Consider the following 18,740-nt stretch of genomic DNA (forward strand, 5'->3'; position numbering starts at 1 on the left):
GCTTGGTTGGGTAAACAGATCCGCGCACATAAACTAGTACGCCTGTTTTGCACAGCTGCATAACTAGCTTCAGCTTGTTTTTTACAGCGCGCTCCGCTACCACCGATTCAAGTGCGGATCTTGGCTGAATCAACTCAGGTCCCTTTCTTTTTCCAGCCGGGCATCGCATTTTGCCACTACGGCAAGCCGCTCAGTTGAAATTTGTACGACAGATCCATCACTATCACACGCGATTCAGAAGGTAGGTCACCGGCAGCCTTGCTAATTCTTCTCCCCGTTTCAGTCGCTCTACAGTGCTAAATTAGACCGGCATCGCCGATCATTCTGTCAATTCCGTGCATTTCACCAGTCAGACGAATGGCAGGCACATCTGCGATCCAGGAATCCGGATCTTCTGTAGTCTCTCGAACCCTCACAGCGAGAAGCGCACAATCATCTGGCAGTATGATAGAAGATAGCTCTACATCTGTTCGTCCATAGATGTCATTAATATCATCCTGTCAAAAAGTAAAAAGGTCATATAGTGCGTCGTGAGAATCCCTTTCAGCTCTGTCGGGGAGCGTAAGCATGGCATGAAAACAATCGTGATCCTTCTGCGAATTCACGTCTACTAATTGTACGCGCAACACCATCCTTTAAACTGCTGTATCTGAACAGACTAGTTTGCTATGCCGATATTTCCCCCAGCCAGTGAGACCGCACGCCTAAATGCTCACGCGCATCAATGTCGACGTGTAGGTACCGAACCACACTATCATCGATCACGTCTCCAAGCTGCGAGGCCATGCCGTGACGCCATGTTGTGACGTTGTGTCGAACTGGGCAGTCGCTATGCTGCTTGCTACCTGAAGGTAGTGTGACCTGGCTTAAAGAAGCGAACTAAGAGGCACAGGTGGGCTAGTCCATGGAGAGTCAGGACGTCTCGAGACGGGGGTATCATCCTAACGAGAACGACGCCTAATTCCAGTCGTCATGCTTCTATCGCAAGTTGTCCAGAAAACGCAATGTCGCCGCTTACAGCCAGCGACAGCTTCTTCCGCTGTAATTTCTCCGATCGACCGATTAACGAATAGGCAGTATGGTAGGAGGCTCTAGTCCAAAAGCTGCGTCTCCGGCGTGCCGCCTCACACAACCCAGGATCACTCGATTATCGCGACAGCCAGCGCGCAGTCATTTCAGCGGCATATTGGCTAGTAGCAGAGCACAGTGGGACGACTCCGAGGTGCGGCCGGGTTGGGCGATACTAGACCGAAAGATGAGCAAGGGCCATGGCTGCAGGAGAGCATGCGGCAGCAGACCCTGGGACGAAGCTGCTGTTTCGTCGCCTGGCGGTGCGCAGCTAGTTCGCAGGGTCAAAGCTCCACGATTCCCGCGCGCGGCGATCGCTCTCTACAGCAGCCAATTATTACCCCGGGCTCCGTATCCGGGACACGCGCGGGAAGACGTGTAGCCTCCGCCGCAACCGCCACAACGCGGCTCTCTAGCCTGGCCCAGAAACTGCGCGCCAGCTCGCGAACGAAGGCTTGCGATCGGGGTCTGTCCAGACGAAGGGCAACGGACCGGCGTGTGTATTACAGCTGGCGTTGACTGGAGTCGCTGGGTTTTGTGGCTTCCCCGCCTGGGATTTCCGCCGTCGTAATCTGAACCCTTTTGCACACAACTCATGGCCAACTTGCAGTCTCTTGTCAGCTTGGGATATAATATATCATATCCGCCTGATAGTAGAAAGTTGGAGAGTAATGCTTCCTGATCGCGGCGCGCCCAGGGCCTCTGAAACGCGCCAGAGTCGACTCGAGCGACACCGCCGTTGTGTATGTCATATATGTAACCGCCACCAAAAACGCCATGTTCCTCGTTTTTTCCTTCTGATTCGACTTGTTTTATTTTGTGTTGTCCTCTTTTAGACCTGTATGATGATGGCCTGATGTCCCCGCGGCACGCCATCATCTTCAGAAGCGCCCTCGCCCTCCTCGCGTCATCACCATCGAGCTGCTTGGAGATCGGTAGCTTGTGCACACCAACGCTCGCGAACAAGTCGAACGCAGGTAAGACTAACCACAGTGGCGTAACCGGTCGCCTAGCGCGCGGAGCCAACAGCCGAGAGAAATATAAAAATAACATGCCCGGCAAAAAAAAAAAATGTCCTGTGGTACCTACGCGACCCCTGTCAGCTCGTGTGCAGGACCTTGCTAGTGTGTATAAGTCGGGGCTAACTGCACGCCGCAGAGACAAGGCCAAGCGCAGGAGGGAAAAAAATCAGCTTATGTTTCTGGCGAAATTATTTGTTTTCGTTTTGGCTCGCCGTTGAGCTAACAGAACCAGAGCCACCGACCTAAAACGCCGCGCCCCCACCACGTTACACCGCCGCCCCAACTCTTGTCCCCACCAGCTCGCACATCGCCGCTCCTCAGAGATGCACACCAAAACAGCTTGTAACACGCATACATATATATATATATATTTTCACAAAAGTACCCGTACATGCTGTATTTTTTGTTGTCAACCCTGCCCAAACGCCAAACCCTTGTGGACAAGTCTACTCCCCAAATGCGCGCGCCACATACACGCGTATGCACTCCAAGTAGGCTATCGAAAACTAGTAAAACCAAAAATTGAGCAAAATAAAAACGTGAAGGTAAATAACGCCTTACGCCTGCGACTTCCGACGTTCGTAGTTGTGGCAGCGGCTGGCATGTCGAAACCAGCTTGTGCCGCCACCGCCGCGGCGCGTGGTAATCTGGACCCACTGCCCGCAAACTCCGCAGAAGCCCTCAAACATCTCCTCATTGCCCTTGATCCGCTGACACATCTGCGGGCGCGCGTAGCGTTGGCCATTGACAGGGCAGACGCCGTGAGCAAAGTTCTTGTCGTACCAGTACGCGGAGTTCTTGAGGATAAGCCACCTCGGCTCCGGACAGAGATCGCACCAACCCTCCTTCAAGTCGCCTTTCTTGCGCACCCAAAGCGGGGTGTAGAGATCGCCTTCGAATCTAGGCTCCTGCTTGCGCGGCACGTCGTCGGGGTTTTCGCATTCGAAATCGGACGCCGGAGGCGGCTTGTGCGTTGTGGACAGCGGCACGTAGAAGTCCTGCGGATAATCAGGCGCGGGCACCGACTCGAGCGAGTGGGAAAGGCCAGAATATAGGCGAGTGCAATACTCGTGCGTGTCCGTTGTCGGGCTCACGCTTGTGGACGACACGCTGCTGTGTTCGGATGGGGAGGACAGCAGTGGCGACCGCGGGGAAGACGACCGAGTGGACGACGGACCGGGATGCACGACGCAGCGGATCTCGTCGACTGCAGCGTGGGAGTCATCGTCGCATCCAGCGGGAAGATTGAAGTCAATATCAACTCCAAAGGCAGACGCGTTGACGTTCGGTGCTTCAGCTTGGTCGTAGACGTTGACCAGGCCGACGGTCGGTGATATGTAGGAGCCCAGGGACCAGCGCTTGCGCTTCGTCTCGCCACCGGCTCGGCCAGCCCCGGCTCCAACCAAGTTAGAGGACTGAGGAAGACCAGTGTCTGCGGCGTTGCAAAACGACGAGGCGAGGTCGAGGTGCGGAGCCGCGGCAGGGGAAATGAACGACAGGAGCTCTGGCGACAGACCATTAGCGGCGGCCATATCTGCAGGAGTCGATTCCGCGTGCGTCTGCGCGGGCGGATAGTTCAAGAGACTCAGGTCGGAAAAGGCGTGTGCGTGTGTGTGCATGTCGCTCGTCAACGAATGAGGCGATCGCGACTGACGCGGTGTCTGCTCCACGGCGTGATGGCCGCACGTGAAGGACGGAACACAATCTCCAACAGATGCGAACGAGGACGAACCGAGCGCCGCGGGAACATAGCTTGAGTCTGCAGGGGCGGCGAACAGCTCGGAGTAGAGCTGGAATGCTTCACGTGAAAGCGGCGGGGCGATCTCGGGCTCGGCAAACCAGTTCGAGAACGGCATGGTGGTGGCGGACTCGGTGAGGTCGGTGGACGGGCCTAGATGCTGACGCTTGTATGCGGAGGAGGAAGACTGGGTGGCATTCATGATGGTGGGTATTGATGCGGGGAGGTATTGGTGGTTGTGGTGACGGGAGGGGTGGGGTTGACTGACGCGGGCGACGGCTAGGCGTTCAGTATCGATGTGGCGGCACGGAAGAAGGATATGACACGGAGCGCATGTGCCGGCGAGGAGAGTGCGCACGCGGACGGAGAGGCAGAGGAATGTGGGCGCGCGAGAAGCGACCAGGACGAAGGAGGGGAAGAACTAACCGGGAGACTGGACTGCAGCCCGCGAGGCCCCGGAGATATATAGGCAGCTCGCTAGTCAACAGCGCAAATGGCGAGTGCCACAGTCGCGTCGCGCGACGTGGGAAGAGCCGCTGCGGTGCGCGACGCGCTATGCTTGTTGAGGAGCACGTGGCGTCCCTGTCACGCGCGTGCGCCGCTGCCTCGACTCGCCGCGACTCGATACGCCGTGTCGCGCGCGTCCTCGCGGGTACGTGCGCGGCGCGCCCTTGCCGCGCCTATGCCGCCCAGCAGCGAAACATGGCGTGGTATCTATCGTCTGGCCAAGCACCTGCGTGCGCCAGGTCCGCGACGGCTGGCGCGCTCGCGGTTTCTGCTTCCAGCGCGCAGAAGGCCGCGCGCTGGGTGCAGCGACCGTGAGCGGAGATCGCGCCCGAGCTGGCGGGCGCAGCGGCAGCGGCAGCGACGGCAACAGGCCTGTCCGACAAGCTGCTGCGCCTCTGTGGCTTCTGCTGGCTGGCTCCGCTTCCTCTCCCGCCGCCCCCCCCCGGCCCCCCCCCCACACACATACTCCTCCGCCGCCCTTCTGGTTCAGTCCGGCGCAGCCGACCGCGGGGCGGCGCACGCGTGGACGCGTCCGGCGCAAACACAAGTCCGCGGCCAGTGCCAGAGGCGGCGGCCCGGGAGCGTCGACCGCTCCTCTGCGACTGACGCGCCGCCTGGACAGCAGTTGCAGGCTGCGGCGCCGAGAATGGCCGACTGTCTTGCCTCTGGCATTCTGGCGGGACAGGCCCCAGGCCTGCAGCGCTGCACCTTGCTGTAGATTTATCTGTGCTGCGGGGGCGGAAAGCATGGAGACCCTGGCAATTTAGCTTGTTCCCGTAGCGAAGTGCTGGCCCTCCGCGTCGCCGGCATCCTCCTGCTCTGCTCTTCCTCGGCCATCGCCAGCGAGACAGTTTTCTCGCGACGCCAGCGCCCGCCGGCCACCGCGCTGTCCCGCGCGATGTGCCGAGTGTGGTACTGGCGTGGCGTTATTTCCTGCGCCGGTCAGAATCTGTGCTTCCTCGATCATGTCATCTTGATGTCATAGCTAGTCCTCCCGGGCCGCAGTGTGTGTGCTGGGCGCACGTCTGTAGAAGGCGCTCTGGCGCCATGAGAGCAGCGCCAGTGCCGCGAGCACGTCTCGCGGACAGTGCACGAACGCGTCGACTGCTCCACTCCGGCTCAGTCGTGGACGGCGCCGAGAACATCTCCCAAGCCCGCCGCCTCTCTGCAGGACCCCCCGCCGCGACTCTGCAACGACATCCACCGGCATTTCTGCTTTGGTGGGTCCGACAGGGCTGCGCAGTCAGCAGCTCTAGGCTGATTTGGGCAGAAATGAAGGCGCCGCTGCGCAGTGCATGCAGTCGAGGGCAAGTCGCGGAGCACCGCGGGCTGTACCGCTCAGGGCCGTCATACGCATTCTGCACTCAAGGGCCGCGGCGACGAGAGTAGCGGTGCACAAAGAGCGGAGACGCGCGGACCGGCGCCCGCCCTACGAATTCATGCCATTCTGACGGGTTCTGCTCGGTTCATGGGACAGGCACTGGCGTACGCGCAGGTGGAGTGCACTGCCGTGCTTAATTAGGGGTGCAAAATCCGCGCTTCGGTCTGCTCTGCCCGGCCCACGCGCTGGTGCGTCGCGGCCTCTGCTCTTGGTGCACCGCCAGTTGACTTTCTCCAAGGTCCTCGAGCGCATCGCCATTGTGGTCATCGCCCCCCACGCTGACGATTGCCGGTACCGTCGATCGCAGCGTCGCTCGCAGCGACGCGCCGCCTTGTCGCGGGGGCCGCGCTGCCGCAGCGTCTTCAAGCTGTCTTCGCCGCGACATTATTCATTCAGAATAGGGGCTCTGGAACTTTGTTATTCCTTCCCTCTTGAGCACCTGCGTGCTGCATGTGGAGACACTACAGTCTCTAGCCGCGTCGCCGCAGATAATTTGGTTGGCGGAGCTGCAGTTCTTGCGATCTATATTAACTCTATGCCTTACCGGCGCTCTGTGAGCACCACTAATTTGCCCAGGTGCTGGCAAGTCTGACTTGACACCTCAGGTGCTTTCTGCTCACATCCGCGACACAAGATCGCCAATTGCTGGGTCAGCGCCCTCCTCCGCCTGTCCCCTAGCTGGCGCTGCTCCACCCCGCCTTGTCTGTTTCGCAGCGCGGCACAGAGGCGGCTCCCGCCGGGCTTTGGTCCGCTGGGCGTGTGGGAACCAGTCGTGGGATCTCCAGACCTACCTGCTCGTCTATCGAGTCGCCATCAGTCATCAGCAGGATATTGTCATCGGCTGATGCTCATCTTCATTTCCCGTGACGGCACACTACTGAGCGTTGATGTGCAGCACGTGCTGCAGCCACCACAGCCCACGCCGCCACCTCCTCCGCGGTCGCCTCCTCAGGCCACCGCGGCGGTCTGCGCGGACCACAGCCCCGTTCGGAAGACCCAGCACCCGCCTCCGCGTGCGCAGGCTGCTGACTGCCAGAGGCTCCGAGCCGTCGCACTCCGCCGCGCAGGGCTGCCGGTGAGCTGCGCGATCTCGGACATCCTTGACCCTCCGCCCCTCCTCCTCCTCCTCCTGCTCCTCCCACTCGCCCGGCGCCGTCGCAGGCACGGCATCGAACACATGCAGCATTGCCTGCACGCGAACGTGCCACAGCAATATGCCTGGGGTTCTCTGCATGCGTACTGGGGAGTGACACCTGTCACAGTGCGTAAAGAACGGCGGCAGGCGATTGTGTTGAAGGCTGACAGCAGTGGTGCCGGCGAGAGGAGGTTGTGCGCTGAGAGCGGGGGAGCGACGCTCTTCGACGATCCGGTCCTACGTGCCCCGTCCGAGGTGGATTCTCCAACCGGGCCGCTGGCTAACAGCCCGCGGGCGACACGAGGTTCACTTCAGCATGGGAACTGCAGGCAGACCCTCCCGTGCGGGACGGCGATTTGGCAAAGAGTCGGGAGCGCTTGACTGGCGGCGCGCCGGCCATTTTACTCTAACGCCAGAACTTCGCGTAACCCCGAACGGCTGCCGCGCGGAGAGCTGGCTGGAGGCTGCAGCGACTCGACGTGGAGTAAACAGTCGAGGAAATTAAACTCCACCCATCACCGGTCACGGCTTAAATGAAATGCACCGGTATTTGAAAATAGGCATGCTCAAACCGTCCATGCAAGCAGCGGGCATTTGGCTCTCGTTGCCGTTCTGAAATTTGTGATGAGATGAGCGGAGCCCTTTTGCGGGGTATCGCCAGAGTAGAGAACGAGACCACCTTGGCCCATCCAGAAATTATGTATTTCCTCTCGAGCGGCAGAGCCTCTTCCTCTTGGGCTTCGCGCTTTGCGCTCGCTTACCGGCACAGGGTCGCACTCAGAATGCGCGCGATCAATGTCGTTCCGGGAGCTGTGTGCAGGCAAACTGCTTCCCGCGATTCCGGTTGCAGACGAGTGCTCGCTGCAGGCTACAGTCCCCTCCGCCGTGGCGTGATCCAACTCGACTCTACTATGGCTGTTCCGTCGTTGTGCGACCGGCGCCGTCTGCTAATGACATCGTCGTTTAATCACATGCTGGAACGGCATGCGTATGACTGCCGCAGTGTCCAAACAAGCGTTGGCATAAGCTGCTCAACGGTAAGCCAGTCTCGGTGGAGGCGGCTATAACGAGGATCATGAAGATGCGGAGTGAGACCGCGTAGTGCAAATCGAGCACTGGATCTACGGAGCCGGCGAGCGGAGAAATAGAGTTCCGCGGGTCGTATCATCGTATGATATGACATTGCCATGATCAATTCGAGCGTAGCGCACGTTGTGTGCGGCTCGTGCGCTGCTCTCGGTTCCGGCGTCGCCGCTACACCGTCTGCGGCTCCCGCCAAAACGGCACCGCCGTGTCGCACCGCGTGTCGTATTGTGTTGCGTCACGCTAGCGCCCGCCGCTCCCCTCGCGCACTATAGCGCGACACCGACAACATAACACACAGCGCCGCGCGCTTGCACCGCCAATTAATCGTCCTTCGCGCGCTCGCCTTCTCGCTATATTACTGCGTTGCGTTCGGTTTCGCGTGCTTCCTTCTTCCACAATGGCATCTCAGTTCGCCCGAGTGTAGCTCGTCGCCCGGATAGGCTGCGCTCGCCGCCGCAAACACACATCACAATCGCGGTACGCTGACCCCGCAAGCCTGATGGCTCTTCGTGTCTCTCAGTCTCATCCCACCGTCTTTCCAGCCTCTCTTTCGAAACAGGACATACTCTGCGGCATTCATACCCCCAGTGACGAACACGGCATTTAATAACCGTGCCGTCTGACCTTGCGCGTCTGGCTACCACACATGCCTTGTCTCATTTGTTAACTTCTTCCAGCCTTCTCAGCACAACCGCATCCAGACAAAGTTTTGATTCTATCACGGCGAGTCTGAATTCCGAAATATAAGACCAATCATTACGTAATATCTACTCACTGTTGAGACTGGTATATCAGCGCATTGCGTATACTTCGACTGCATGCAGAACCAATCGCACTGCAAAATACGGCAATATGATCGTTCAGTATGTGTCGCGTCCGGTCCGTACTAATTAGGGCAGTTCATTTGCTCAAGCATAATCGTCCACACTAGCTAATTGAAAGACTAATTAGCCTGAGGACGCAAACGAATATGTAGTGCAAACAACCCGCTCGTGCAAGAAGCGTAACGACGAGCTGCAAGCTCACGGGCAGCATTCACCAAAGGCGGACGGTCCCAGGATCGCCTCGCTTCTCAGTTTCGCCACTATTTGTCGGGGACCTAAACCGCACTGCGTGCAAAAGGCAATACATACCGGCAAGGCTTCCTTTAGCGCAAATTTCGCGAGAGCACTAAACTTTTGCAGTGGAAGCCATGAAAGTGCCTCTGGCAGAATAATAGGGGGATCGTCCTCGCGAAGCTCCGTAGGTGCGCTCGACATCACGATGATTCAGGTTATACGAGCTCTGACAGCGCTAGGCACATCCTCTGATATCTCCAAAAGTCTGTGTCATGACTGGTTAGTTTCTCGGGCCATTCAATCTATGGCGTCTGGCGACATGGTGCATGCTAGCGGGCGTACTTTCACCTGTCAAAAGGGAATCTAACATGTGTGGCTCGTTCGGCAACAGGACTGAATCCAGTATATTGCACTGAATATAATATCTTTCAGAGACATGAAAGAGATAGACAAATTCAGTTCGAGAAGTGCGCTGAGAGAATTTTTGTAGTGTCAAACAGCTCTCGGTGCATCAGATCGACTCATCGATTGGGTGCAGTGCATGTGCATGGTCCCTCTTTAAATTTTAGCACCAGCCTCCAAGAAACTTCATAGCGCCTCCCAATGTGGTTTAGCTGAACGTTAGTAGTGCAGCTAGTGCAACTCGTGGGACGCAAAATTCCGCTGCCGCATCTTCAGCAGGCGATATGATTGGCCAGACGACGCTCATCACATCAGCACGAAGCGGTCAGAACTCTAAACGTGCTGAACACGTTCCGGACCCTAATTTTTTTCGTTCTTTCGCGAAGCTGGCCGCTCTCGTGCCTGTTTGTTAGTTCCAACAACCTGGTATGATAGCGCGGAGGTTCAATTTCTCTTTGGTTTAGCTCTGGTAATTGCTGCACCCCACCTCTCTCTTCCGTCTTCTTGTACGCGCAGCGCAAGATGCACTTCATCCCCAGGACGTCAGAGTCCCATTTGAAAAAGTAAGAGCATGTGAAATTAATACAGCTAGGTGTGAATGAAGTAGAGTTTAACTCGTATGGCATTTGATTTCATTGGCCGATCGAGCAGAGGGAGCTGTTACAGGTAACCTGCGTCGGTTCTTACGCGCAAGCAAGCGGAGGCAAGTGGCAAGGCAGAAGTTGCCATCCCCCCCACTCGAGCCGAGCAATCTCCCCGCTCCCGGCTTCCCGAAACTAAACTTGCAATTCCATTTCTCCTCAGCCTACAGAGGCCCTTGCGCTTTTGGCCTCGTTTCATCTGACAGATTCTGAGCGGTCGCTTTTGTCGACAAACTCTGGACGGTGCTAGTAGTTACTGGCCAAACCATTGTCAGGAGCGCGGAGACTTCTCGTGTCTGTTTGATGTGCTGTGTACACCACTGCCCTTCTGCGCTTAACAACTTGCGGCCCCTTCCTTGGCAGGTGTAGTTTGCTCAGTTAGTCGACCGTCCGTTATCGCAGCTTGCGAAGGAGATAATTTGCTTCTTCAGGTCACCCCTTCTGGACTCGTGTAAGATGTGTAGTCGTTTCACAAGAACGGCAGAACGGGCGTCCACGTAAGCGTCTTGCGAAAACTGCACGAAGCACCCGGAAAAGCAAACCGGGCTCCGAAGTAGTGGTTCCGCCAGTACCGCGGCATCGCACGCAAACAGCAGCCCCGGACCTGGAAAGTGGGCCAGGCACACTAGACCCCGGCTGCCAGTGTCGTCTAGCGGTGCGATACAGGTCTGCAGCAGTGGCTCGCGCGCCTGCACAACCTCTCGGCTTTCTCATCTCAGACCTTCTTTTGGTCAGAAAAGCGTACCTTCGGCGTTGAGAAATCTGCAGATATTTATAACACAGCAAGTCTTTGTTCTTCTTGTTCTCCTCTAGCCTGCTGGTCGTCCGTTCTACACTAATTCGATAGCGTCTGCAGCAGCAAAGTCAGGAACTAGATCTGCCAGCGTCCGGCTATTCCCAGCAGCCCGTATCTCAGCGCGTGTCTCGAGGAACCAAATGAAAATACCGCGAAGCTCCCGGGGCAGATATGAGCTACGTCCCCCGGTGATCACCACAACCAACGCTGACTATAGACCAAGTCGAACTGGCACACTACGCAGTGCAGCATGGTGTTTACTGTTGAACTGATGTAATGCAAGCGCAGCCACTACGGATGCCTTCGACGCGTTGGTGGTGCTTATTGTACACCTGTCTGAGCCACGCTCGCGACTCTCGAGTGGAACGGACATGTCCCGGCCTGGTCATGCATTCTGGTTATAACTAGCGTGCACCAGGCCCGCAACACTGGCGCGACACGAAACTACGTGAGCAGGGGCGTTGGTGGAGCCATATCAAAATCTCATGTAGGCTCGGGCGCTGCAGAGCCGTAGCAGCCATCGTCAACGTCCTTGCGTACGCTCTCATCCACCTCAGCGTCCATATATATCCAATCAGCTTGACTGCAATAATAAATTTTGAGAAATTTAAACGCCAAAAATCGCTCCCTCCCGTGCACACATATTCTGTAACAAATTGGAGGATGGCGCGTCTCGAAAAAATGCGCGAAATCAGCAAGCGCTCACACGCCATCAATCGCCCGATACTCTCCCAGCCATTTCTGCTCAGATCCTGTCGTCTGTGTGCTTGTACTCCTCGTCACAACTATAGCAATATGCACGAATAACAGCCTCCCAGTCGGTATCATTGTCACCAGGCTCAGCCATTCCGAAATCCCTATCGTCAATCGCAAGCTGCAACCGCTTCGAGCTCGCTGCGATTTCGCGATTCAATTCCGCGTCACGCGAGCGCATCTGCACACAACGCATCTGTTCCGTCCGCAGAAAGGTGTTCCACTCAGTCTTGATAAGCTCTTCTTCCAGTCGCGAAATCACCCGCAGAGCGACGATGTGCTGGTGTCGCTCGATGCCGGCCTTTTGACGTGCAAGCCAGATCCGTCGAGCTACTTCGTAGGTGATAGGGTTCCGATAAGTCATGTCTACGAATTCGAGTGGCGATTCTGGCGTCAGATATTCGGATAGCGTACGGAACTTCGAGTAGCTAATTTGTTAGCACGAAGCATTCGTGGAGCACACGCTCGACTACACTCACCATAATCCCTGTGGATTCAGCGCCAAGGCCGTCCCTTCCGATATGTAATCGTTTAGCTCTTGCAAATATACCGCTTTCCCAAGAATTCCGTTCGGCTTGACACCAATCTGGTTGACCAGATTCGTCACCCTGCGCTCCGTCCAGAACGCAGACGTCGCTCTCGCGCCAAGATAAAAATTGAGAAGTACCGAGAAGATAGCAACACCGACTAACACATAATGCACCTTCGTAAACGAAAAAACGGTCACAGCCTTGTCAGAAGTGGATGAGAATACGTCAGCCAAGAATTTTATAGCGCTGTCGGCAAAGCTTTTCAGTACAATCATGACAAACGATCTATTCGCAAAAGCTTTCATTTGTCTCTCAATTTCTGGCGAGAGTAAGATCGGCTGATCACTCACGCCAACTGGCGCGCTAGACTTGCCGACCTGGCCGTATAATTGGATTGCTTTACTGGAGAGACCGCGCGTGCCGAGTTGCTTGCTGTTTGCCGCGATCATGGCGCCGATGATAGCGGCCTGGTGTTTCAAATCCCTCGACGCAGGACCGCTGACGAGAACTAGACTAAAAGTTAGCACGAAATGACAACTAGAAGTACAACCATGAATTACATACACTTAGCCAATGCATTCATGTCCTCGTACTCAAGACTCGTCCAAATCGAAAGTTTACATGTCGATCGCTGCATGAACGAAATAGCGATTCGACGAGTTTGCGAGAATGAGCTGGAAAGCGGCAAGTTCCGTGGGGTGCATCTTTCGTAAATAACGTACAATAAATGATCCTCGACCTTTTCAATCTTCTGCGTGCAAACAATGTTCTGCTTGGCAGATATAGAATTTATGATGTTGTATGTCGATCCAAATCGTATTTCGCGCTCCATTGCATGGCTTGGAAGATGAATCCACGGTGTCTGCTCGATCCCCTGCGCTCCGCATCCTTCGAAATATTTCAGGAAAAAGGGCGACTTATCACCAAACATCAAGTGAAATAGAGCTTTCGCGGACAATTCGTATGTTGCCGAAAATGCTAATTTATCCATAGGCTGCAGTGGTATATACTCAATCGGCTTGTCTGGAAGCTTGATCTTCGGCTTGATAGGACGTTCTGGTAACTGCTTCGTCGATGATAGAAGACCTCTATCAAGCGAAAGATTTCTCGTTGGGTTATCCTGGTCGTCCACGTCGTCCTCGGCCAAAGCATTTGGAACTTCGTCCCACCCGTCAAAGGTTTGGCTGGTGTTAGCTTCCCTTAGCTTCTGTAGCAAATGCTCCAAATCCAATGGTGCAGCGCTATTCAAATTGTCAATTAAGACCTGCAGACGATACTGCACGAGCTTGCCCGAGTCCAAGAATGTCTTCGACGTCATTTCAGCTCCATTCTTGAAGTCGACATAAAATGTATCGTAGCTCTTGCTAGATTCGCCGCGAATTGAGACGATATTGGACAGTTCCTGAGTGCGGGCTACAATCATGTCGCTGTTGTTTCCGTAAATATACAAGCGGTTTGGAGACACATAAATTCTGCAAGAAATCTCTTGTCCGGTACCAAAGCTGCAGACAGCACGAAACACAAGAACAACATTTTGATCAATTCCAATATACGGAAATAGTGTCCGTAGCTGCGCATCTTGTACTTTTAGTTCGTAAGGATAGAAATTCGGGTATGATCTGTTGTTGTACAGCTCTTGCTGTAAACTAGGCGACAATTGATGGTCATCATCCTCTGCTGGTGGTTCGATCACGATGGGTGGCGGGACCGCTTTGGCTGTCGTGTCAGATGACTCTTGGGTTAATGCTTGTTCGTCCTCCAATTGACGGCTGCCCCAATCAACACTACCCCAAGTGTTCGCTGTAAGTCCGTTAGGATACGACAACGGTGGAATGGCGGCGTGTGCAAAAATCGCCGTCTTTGTCATGGAAGTTGCTAGTGGGTTGTTGGCTAAAGTAGTTGGCGCAAGCGACGTGGACGGCGGCACAATCTCGTCAAAGAGCTTGTCAGCGCCATTGATGAAATTCTGATTAGAAGAAAGCTGTCCTGCAATTGACTGTCCAGCGGAGATAAGCGCCTGCAATGTCGGCGTAGGAGCAGCTCGCGGGCGGCTGCGGTTGAAATCAAGAGAGGTCCGTGTCGGAGGAACGCCATCATGGCGCTCGTGGCTTAGCTCGGTATCCACGGAAGTTTGGACAGTAGAGGCAAACTCGGCCAAAGGAGGAATGATCTCAAATGCTTGCTCGGTATCAGCTGTGGTTGTTGTTTCCAACGCCTTTCGTTTTGCGGCATCGAAAGTCGTCATCCAGGATATCAGATCTTGCTGGCTCTCAGCTTGAAGCATAAGTGACATATCCTTCGTCGTGACTTCCAAACAAAATCTGTGATCCTCAGCAGCTGCAGGCTTGACGTTGCAAAGCAAAACGCCAATCTTGTCGCTCTCTTCAACGTAGCTTTTGTTAGGCGACTGAACAAGCCATCCGAAAATCCCATTCTTGACGAATACCCATCGACGGACCCAGACTTGTCGCGCTGGCTTCCCGGCGTATGTTCGCAGAAATAACCAGCCGTGCCTCTCAGAGTCCATCGTAGATTCCGGGTCAAGTACAGAGGCATGACGGATAAGCACGGGTGTGGAGGGAGCCGAGCCTGAGCTGTCCTTGACCATAACCGGATTAGACGCAGTAAATTGAGAATATTCTGACAGATCACGAGGCGGAGAGATTTCGTTCATCACTAAAGCCTCGAGGTCGCGGCGTGTTGCATTAAATTCCTTAAACAGGACTCTGGACGACGCTTCCATCATCTCACTCCATTTTCTGATTTTTCGCAAGTCGTCGGCGATGTTTGCAAATGCAGCACTAGATCCGCCGCTGACTGAATGGTTGAACATGAGCCACTGGCCGGAGAGCGCAAGAATAATGGTCTGGTCCAGACCGTGCTTCAGGGAGACAGTGACAATACAGAGATCAAACGACACTTTGACATAAGCTTTACGCGCTTCATATAGTTGAAACGCGTCTTCCCTCAGTGCAGAAGGCTCCTTCGTTTTGGACTGTGACGAGTATCTTGAGAGAAGCACATCGTATTTTGATTGTATGGAGTCGAAATTACGTTTGACTTCCTGTTAAGACATTAGCTCATGTAAGAAATATCGGTACAGCAGTGGAAGCATACCTTGTACTGTCGAATGTCCTTGCGGTGAAAGTTTTCTAGCTGATCAATGACATTTTTTTCCATGCCCTTGACGATTTTGATGAAATTGGCCCAGAATATGCGAAGCCCTTCTGAGTATGATTTCATTGCGGTGAGAGTATAATCATGATCTATGATATTTTCAGTGATAAAAGTCGGAAAAGATCTCCCCAGTAGCGTATTGACAGTCTCTTGCATGCTATCCGCATCGCTGCTGAGACGACGTCCGGCCTTGACATATAATTCGATCCAGCGATCCACGACTTCAATCTGCTCCTGGAAATGTACAGCTGAGGTGCGGAAAGACGGACTATCAAGCGCTGCTTCTTTTAAAGAAACTGGAATCAACTTTGTATCTTTGAATATCGGCGCCATCGTGTATATCTGTGACGGAGTGAGTGTACGACGTGTCGGGTGCGACAGACTCTAATCCCGACTCTGCGTGCTGATCTGACGGTTGTCGATCCGGAAAGCGTGCTAAACTGCACAACTCTGCGGTACAGATATGCGCCAACACAAAATAGTCCCAAGATGATATCTGACTGTCCGGAGGCCGTGTAAGCTGAAGACAAGGACTGTTGATGAGCGACGGCTGACACTTCTTCCCTCCCGTGCTCGGAATCGTAGTCGAGAGTGTCGTAGTGTGAGATGACAGTTGGAACCGGTGCAACAATGTCCAGGCTTGGAACTGTGGCTTGTCACAAAATCGAACCGGTTCACCCCCTGAAAGTTCTTACTGCGGCAACGGTGATGAGGCTTGTGGCGAGAAAAGGAAGCCACTTTATCACGAACACGAGCAGATGCACATATCCAGGACTGATTTGATGCTTCAGACATGAGTCAGCATACCGAAGCGACGAATCCAGATCATGTTGTGGAAGGGCGCCAATGGCTAGATAACATGGCAGACAGAAATGCGAAATTCGACAGCAACATCTACAAGTCATCTCGAAGGGTAGAAGAATCTAAACATGGACATCACGACAGAGAAAGTCACTTCTCTGGACTTAGAGACCACCGCGGTTGTCGTCACAGTGCTGAATATAGACGACCAAGAAGTAAACGCCGCCTTCAGCACGATTTGCGGGAGCATCACAAGACGGCGCATGTACGGTCAGGGTCGTTAACTGTCGAAGATTGCAATAGCGAGCGCGAAGAAGGAGAATGGGTCTCCGACGGCTCAGATTCAGAAAATGACGAGTCTGCAGGCTCAGACGAATCAGAGATAATAGGGCCGATGCTTCCACCAACGCTGCTATCAGATAGCGGTGGATCACGCCCGGCGAGAGGACCGACACTGCCATCGTTGGACGACGTACAGACACAGAATGCGGAGCTGTATGACGAATCTATACGCCAAATCCGAGCAGACCGAAAGCAAAGGGGTGTACAATTTCAGGAAACCGTGACGGGGGCATTAGGCAATCTTATACACGGCGGAGGTGAAGATAGCGGCAGAGCGGGAGACAACAGGATGGAAAAGAGGAAATTGGAAAATGAGAGTAGACGGGAATACATCCGTGCGCGGTCTCCGGGAGGCATGGATGAAATCGAGGATGACGAGTTAATGGAAGGGACTACCGGAAGCACACAAATAAACAAGCTGAGCGAGATTGCGCAACGGAAGGCCGAGAAGGAACGGTTGAAACGAGAGAGGCGAGAAGCTATATATCGAGAGCGAGACGCGGAACGGCGGAAGCGATGGGATGCTATGGAGTTGCGTGAGAAGAAAACAGTAGAGATGCTGCGGGAGCTGGCACGGCAGAGATTTGGAGAGGGCATATCTGATACGGATCGGATGCTGGGGGAGGATGTGTAACGAGTAATTTGATCAGTCTGAACACGAGCTGCAAAGACTGAACCACACACACACTGATGCATAACTACATAACTAGTTACAGGAGAAATGAAGCGAATAATAATTAAGCCAGCACCCACACCACAAAATGTAGCAAAACAATAAGACATCCAAAGGACAAGAGGACCGTAGGTGGGGAGATATGAGTCGTATACCAAATCAAAGCAGATAAATACAACATGTCATGCAGTGATTCACCAACGCATAGATACATGAATAGATATGACAGAGACATACATTCAACAAAACTCCCCAACTATGAATAGATCGCATCGTTATACACCGCCTATGGCGGAGAAGCACCTACCACTGCAAATTCCAAGCGCACATGAAACCGTTAGACTGTTTTTGGTTAGGTAGCGCTACTAGGTATTTTCCACTATTTTTTTGTTGATTTCAAATTACGTTGTTGCTTGTCTTGCCGATATCGGTTACTCGGCATCAACCCAATCAGACGCCAGACGGCCAATGACAGGCAGCTCGAGTCGGACTAGAGTTGAAGAGTCACGAAAGACTCTGTAAGAAAGGTAGAGTGCGGAAATAATGTAGACGGCGAGGATAATGTAGGAGATGACGGTGGAGATGGAGAGAATGATGTAGAGTAAGAAGAGCGGAGAGAAGAAGAGCGCGGCTTGCCAGGCGTGGAAGCGGACGAAGTCGTTCTTGGTCTCAAATATGAGTAAAGCGGCCGAACCTACAGGCGGCAGGGCGAGATAGGCGATGACGCATTCCCAGTCGAGACGAATGGGGAGATTAGTCTCGTACTGATTGACGGGCATCGCATTTGGGTCCTCGGTTGGTGGGCCGTAGTTTGATGCCGGCTGGCCATAGCTGCTCGATGGCTGATCGTAGTTTGAAGAGGTTGGCACGCTGCCATCGTAGGAGATGGCGGTGGGGATTGGCGCGGCAGATGGTGCGGGTGAGTACCGCGGAGGCTGCGAAGAGGCGACGGAGGGCGTGCGTCCCGCAGGGGTGGTGGGGGAGGCGGGGAAGCCGGGAATTGCAGTGCGGGAGTGCGAAGGCTCTTCGCTCTGGTACGGCGAGAAATCCATGGTTGTCGATGGCGGATTTAGAAGCAAGAAGTGACGAACGGCTGGTAAGGTGGTAGCAGAGCGACGGTGAAGGTGGTAAGCGAGGCTCAATAATTGCTGCGGCGCTGCTGCGGTCTGGCCGCCTGCGCTTATCGCGTGCAAAACTGCGAGCGCTGTGGCGCAACTGCGCTGCAGTGCGATGTTTGTGCTGTGGCGCAAGTGCGACGCGGAGCTCCACTTGTGGCAGCAAATCCCCTGAAACTAGCGCACCGGAAGGCGGTGACGTTTGCGGCGCTTCTCCGCCTGCGCTCCATCATCCTCCCCCGTCCCGTATATCACCCGCCCACCCCAGGACCTCGCTACAGTCGCCGGCCTGGCATTTTCTCGCTCGATCGTCTGCCCGTCTACTTCTGTTACAATGCCCGCGCCAATAGATATCTCTTACCAGCGCCCACAGCAGCAGCACCGTTTCCGCCGCGAGTCCGTGGCCCACTCCCAGGGCATGGGCGGCATCTCGTGGGGCGGCATCAGCGTTGGCTCCTGGCTCAAGGACGAGTAGGTCACCCCTCTCCACTATTTGTGTTCAGTCTCCTCTGCTT

General features: G+C 54.7%; 6 protein-coding genes across 6 annotated transcripts; 2 read left to right on the plus strand and 4 right to left on the minus strand.

The window, feature by feature from the left end:
* Window positions 1-1,345: 1,345 nt before the first annotated feature.
* V1518DRAFT_409501 (uncharacterized protein) lies at window positions 1,346-2,133 on the minus strand. The gene has a single exon (XM_066902382.1). It carries the CDS (start codon window positions 2,119-2,121, stop codon window positions 1,390-1,392), a length of 732 nt encoding a protein of 243 aa, XP_066762164.1. The 5' UTR covers window positions 2,122-2,133; the 3' UTR covers window positions 1,346-1,389.
* Window positions 2,134-2,656: 523 nt separating this feature from the next.
* On the minus strand, window positions 2,657-3,628 carry V1518DRAFT_367755 (uncharacterized protein; the record flags this gene model as incomplete). The annotated part of the gene is made up of 2 exons (XM_066901238.1): window positions 2,657-3,115; window positions 3,185-3,628. Coding segments are annotated over 2 exons (903 nt in total), but the record flags the coding sequence as incomplete, so codon positions are not given.
* A 2,660-nt stretch (window positions 3,629-6,288) lies between these two features.
* On the plus strand, window positions 6,289-7,411 carry V1518DRAFT_409506 (uncharacterized protein). The gene has a single exon (XM_066902383.1). It carries the CDS (start codon window positions 6,561-6,563, stop codon window positions 7,230-7,232), a length of 672 nt encoding a protein of 223 aa, XP_066762166.1. The 5' UTR covers window positions 6,289-6,560; the 3' UTR covers window positions 7,233-7,411.
* A 3,982-nt stretch (window positions 7,412-11,393) lies between these two features.
* V1518DRAFT_34626 (uncharacterized protein) lies at window positions 11,394-15,904 on the minus strand. The gene is made up of 4 exons (XM_066901191.1): window positions 15,235-15,904; window positions 12,682-15,181; window positions 12,067-12,625; window positions 11,394-12,015 (listed from the first exon to the last, which is right to left on the minus strand). Exons 1-4 carry the CDS (start codon window positions 15,625-15,627, stop codon window positions 11,580-11,582), a joined length of 3,888 nt encoding a protein of 1,295 aa, XP_066762167.1. The 5' UTR covers window positions 15,628-15,904; the 3' UTR covers window positions 11,394-11,579.
* V1518DRAFT_409518 (uncharacterized protein) lies at window positions 15,895-17,167 on the plus strand. Its single transcript, XM_066902384.1, has one exon. The coding sequence runs from the start codon at window positions 16,088-16,090 to the stop codon at window positions 17,069-17,071; it is 984 nt and encodes a 327-aa protein (XP_066762168.1). The 5' UTR covers window positions 15,895-16,087; the 3' UTR covers window positions 17,072-17,167.
* On the minus strand, window positions 17,052-18,235 carry V1518DRAFT_409519 (uncharacterized protein). Its single transcript, XM_066902385.1, has one exon. It carries the CDS (start codon window positions 18,160-18,162, stop codon window positions 17,542-17,544), a length of 621 nt encoding a protein of 206 aa, XP_066762169.1. The 5' UTR covers window positions 18,163-18,235; the 3' UTR covers window positions 17,052-17,541.
* Window positions 18,236-18,740: the final 505 nt, after the last annotated feature.

This window comes from Limtongia smithiae, assembly GCF_038497785.1.
Source record: "Limtongia smithiae strain NRRL Y-17922 unplaced genomic scaffold V1518scaffold_1, whole genome shotgun sequence".
NCBI lineage: Eukaryota > Fungi > Ascomycota > Lipomycetes > Lipomycetales > Lipomycetaceae > Limtongia > Limtongia smithiae.

Excerpts from the sequence above, each read along its gene's own strand:
- V1518DRAFT_409518 (XM_066902384.1), top strand. The coding sequence starts at position 16,088 with ATGAGTCAGCATACCGAAGCGACGAATCCAGATCATGTTGTGGAAGGG.
- V1518DRAFT_409501 (XM_066902382.1), bottom strand. The coding sequence starts at position 2,121 with ATGTTATTTTTATATTTCTCTCGGCTGTTGGCTCCGCGCGCTAGGCGA.
- V1518DRAFT_34626 (XM_066901191.1), bottom strand. The coding sequence starts at position 15,627 with ATGGCGCCGATATTCAAAGATACAAAGTTGATTCCAGTTTCTTTAAAA. Across the intron at positions 12,626-12,681 it reads CATGAATGCATTGGCTAAGT|TTCTCGTCAGCGGTCCTGCG; the intron begins GTATGTAATTCA and ends CTTTTAGTCTAG. Across the intron at positions 12,016-12,066 it reads CTGAATCCACAGGGATTATG|CTACTCGAAGTTCCGTACGC; the intron begins GTGAGTGTAGTC and ends CTAACAAATTAG.
- V1518DRAFT_409506 (XM_066902383.1), top strand. The coding sequence starts at position 6,561 with ATGCTCATCTTCATTTCCCGTGACGGCACACTACTGAGCGTTGATGTG.
- V1518DRAFT_409519 (XM_066902385.1), bottom strand. The coding sequence starts at position 18,162 with ATGGATTTCTCGCCGTACCAGAGCGAAGAGCCTTCGCACTCCCGCACT.